Below are 2,500 nucleotides of genomic sequence, written 5' to 3' on the forward strand. Positions count from 1 at the left end.
TCACAGTGGCATCTGACAAGGCGATCCATTGTATGTGTACACTGTTTGCATTGTTTTCTTCAACCCCCCCCCCCCCCCCCCCCCCCTCCACATTTGGGTTAACTTTCGTATTATTTTATATCTTTACCTTTTTTAAATGTTGCTGCTGGTTTGTAGTTTGTTAAGGTACTAATGTATTTGGATTATACTGTACACCCTGTAAGGCATACAGTATTTAAGTGTCTTGAATGGTGGCTATAAATAAATAAATAAATAATAAAAAAAATGCATCATTAGTGTGGAGGTTGAACATGTGAGCCATGAAAACATCCAAGAGAGGAGCAGAAGGAAAGATCCATTACAATACGGCTGGGGAGAAAGTACAGGAGAGACAGAGGTTAAAGAGAGGGATGCATGAGTGAGTGAGAGAGAAAGAGAGAGTGAAGAAAGAAAGAGAGTGTTGTGTGTGTGAGAGAGAGAAAGAGTTAAAATAGAAAGAGAGAAAGAAAGAGTGTTGTGTGTGTGTGAGAGAGTGTGTTGTGTGTGAGAGAGACTGAAGATAGAAAGAGAGGGAAAGAGAGAAAAGAGAGAGAGAGAGAGAGAGAGAGAGAGAGAGAGAGAGAGAGAGAGAGAGAGATGCAATGACAAAGGGGATTACAGCACTGGTTGAAGTCTGTTGCGCAGCATGGCCCATGAATCAGCCGAGCATTTTTATATTCGCCGTTACCGCTGGCAACAAAGAAGTGTTCTAAATGAGCTCTGTTGCCAGCCTGTAGAGCGGATCACAGGTGGGCCAACAGAGGGCCTGTCAGCCAATCAATCAGCCACGGATGGAGGGATAGAGCAGAGCAGTATAAGGATATAGGTATGGAGGGATGGAAAGGTGAAGGGTTGGAGGAAGAGAAGGGCAGTACATGGATTGAGGGATAGAGTGATATGGTGATGTAAGGGTAGAAGAAAAGAAGAGTGGAGAGGACAAATGACAGGGGGGTTGTGGAGCTGCATAGCAGTCTTCTGCAGGTGTAGCTGAAGCAAGCCTAGCATAAAGGCTAGCTAACCTCAGGTGAGGAAAGCATGGCAGTACATGGAAAAGACTGATAAAAGACAGCACCGTCCAGTGCAAATTAATCTCTCTCTCTCTCTCTAAATATAATGTCACATCAGTTTGTCATAATGACAAAGAGGGGATGAATTGTAGAGTCAGATGGCTGCTGATACAGTTGGGGTGATAGAGGGCTAAAGTGATGGAGGGATGAAGGGGCTGAGAAAGAGAAGAGTGGAAGGGACTGAGGACGAGGGACCCACTGGAGGGGTTGTGGGGTTATCTGCATGCATGGCAGTCTTCTGCAGACTGAAATAGGCCTAGCAGCATTGCTATCTACCTCATTCATAATAATGTCCCCAGATATCAGCTTCTGTCATGCAGTTAGTTTAAGTTTAGTTTACAGAGTAAAGACATATCGAATGCAGGGACCTGGTATCATTCTAGATTAAACTAGCAGAGAATGCTTTAGCTCCATTGATTTGGTGGTGTGTTGTTAATCCACTGACCGGCAATGTATGTCCTCTCTTAGTCTCCCGTCTTACCTTTTCATCTAGAGCCTTGTGGTGCTCAAAGAGCGACTTGAGCGCTTTGAGGACCTCGACTTCACTGGACACGCCGGATGGAGACTGAGCCTGGCGCTTGACCACGGTCATGCGCAGGGAACGCTCGTGTCGCGACACAAGACACTCCAGGTGCTCCAGGAGCAGCTGCAAGCACACACAGGACACACACAAACACACACAGACACAGACACCAGCATTACATTTGAGCTTGTTAGCCTTAGTTGTTTGTTGTTGTTGTGTTTAGCTTGTGTTTGTAATGTCATATTGTGGGTTGGGTATGGCATAGCAAGTTCACACAGTAGCAAGCACATGAAGGGGAAAAGCAATCTCTCGCAGACAGCTAGTAACAAAGCTAGTAAAAGCAAAAACGGCAGCTTGTTGTACTGTTCAGAGTTTAAGAGCTGCCTTACCACATAAACTGGTAGAAATGCACCAGTGAGGAGAACACTTCAGGACCAAGGTCTACATTTTTTTATTTTTATTTCTTATTCAGTAAATCCATTTCAGGGAAAATGAATAAGACGTGCAACCATCTCTTTCATTCTTTTATGTGACTACTGACATGCTTTTATGTTTCACTTTCAACATATGTAATATTGTTTTCTGTGGTTCCTTTTTTGTAAAAGTGAATCATTTATGTAACTATTCGTTATATTTCCACCAGTGGATGTGGATGCAATTCTCAGTTTTATGCAGCTACATGTTTTATAGTTAATGTGAATTTCCTATGCTTGTAGGGTCGATGTCAAAGATGAATTTCCACTACAGTGGACAACGACTACATAAAGCAAACGGATCATTCTGACATTTCAACGTTTCATGCATGGACTCAAGTTTGCTGATTTACAGGTAAACTTGTCAAGAAAGCAGTAACAGTGTAACAGCTGAATTAAAAAGCCTGGTGTGTGCATGA

At 43.3% G+C, this 2,500-nt stretch overlaps 1 protein-coding gene across 15 annotated transcripts in view; it reads right to left on the reverse strand.

Moving 5' to 3' along the window:
* ppfia2 (PTPRF interacting protein alpha 2) overlaps positions 1-2,500 on the reverse strand; it is a 190,464-nt gene that overhangs the window by 46,958 nt on the left and 141,006 nt on the right. For all 15 annotated transcript variants that reach the window (XM_042078073.1, XM_042078070.1, XM_042078066.1 and 12 more), the window contains one exon: positions 1,567-1,731. In XM_042078073.1, the coding sequence (XP_041934007.1) occupies positions 1,567-1,731 (165 nt within the window). The remainder of the gene's footprint in view (positions 1-1,566; positions 1,732-2,500) is intronic.

The sequence above is a fragment of the Alosa sapidissima genome, chromosome 22 (assembly GCF_018492685.1).
Source record: "Alosa sapidissima isolate fAloSap1 chromosome 22, fAloSap1.pri, whole genome shotgun sequence".
In the NCBI taxonomy this organism is placed as follows: Eukaryota; Metazoa; Chordata; class Actinopteri; order Clupeiformes; family Clupeidae; genus Alosa; species Alosa sapidissima.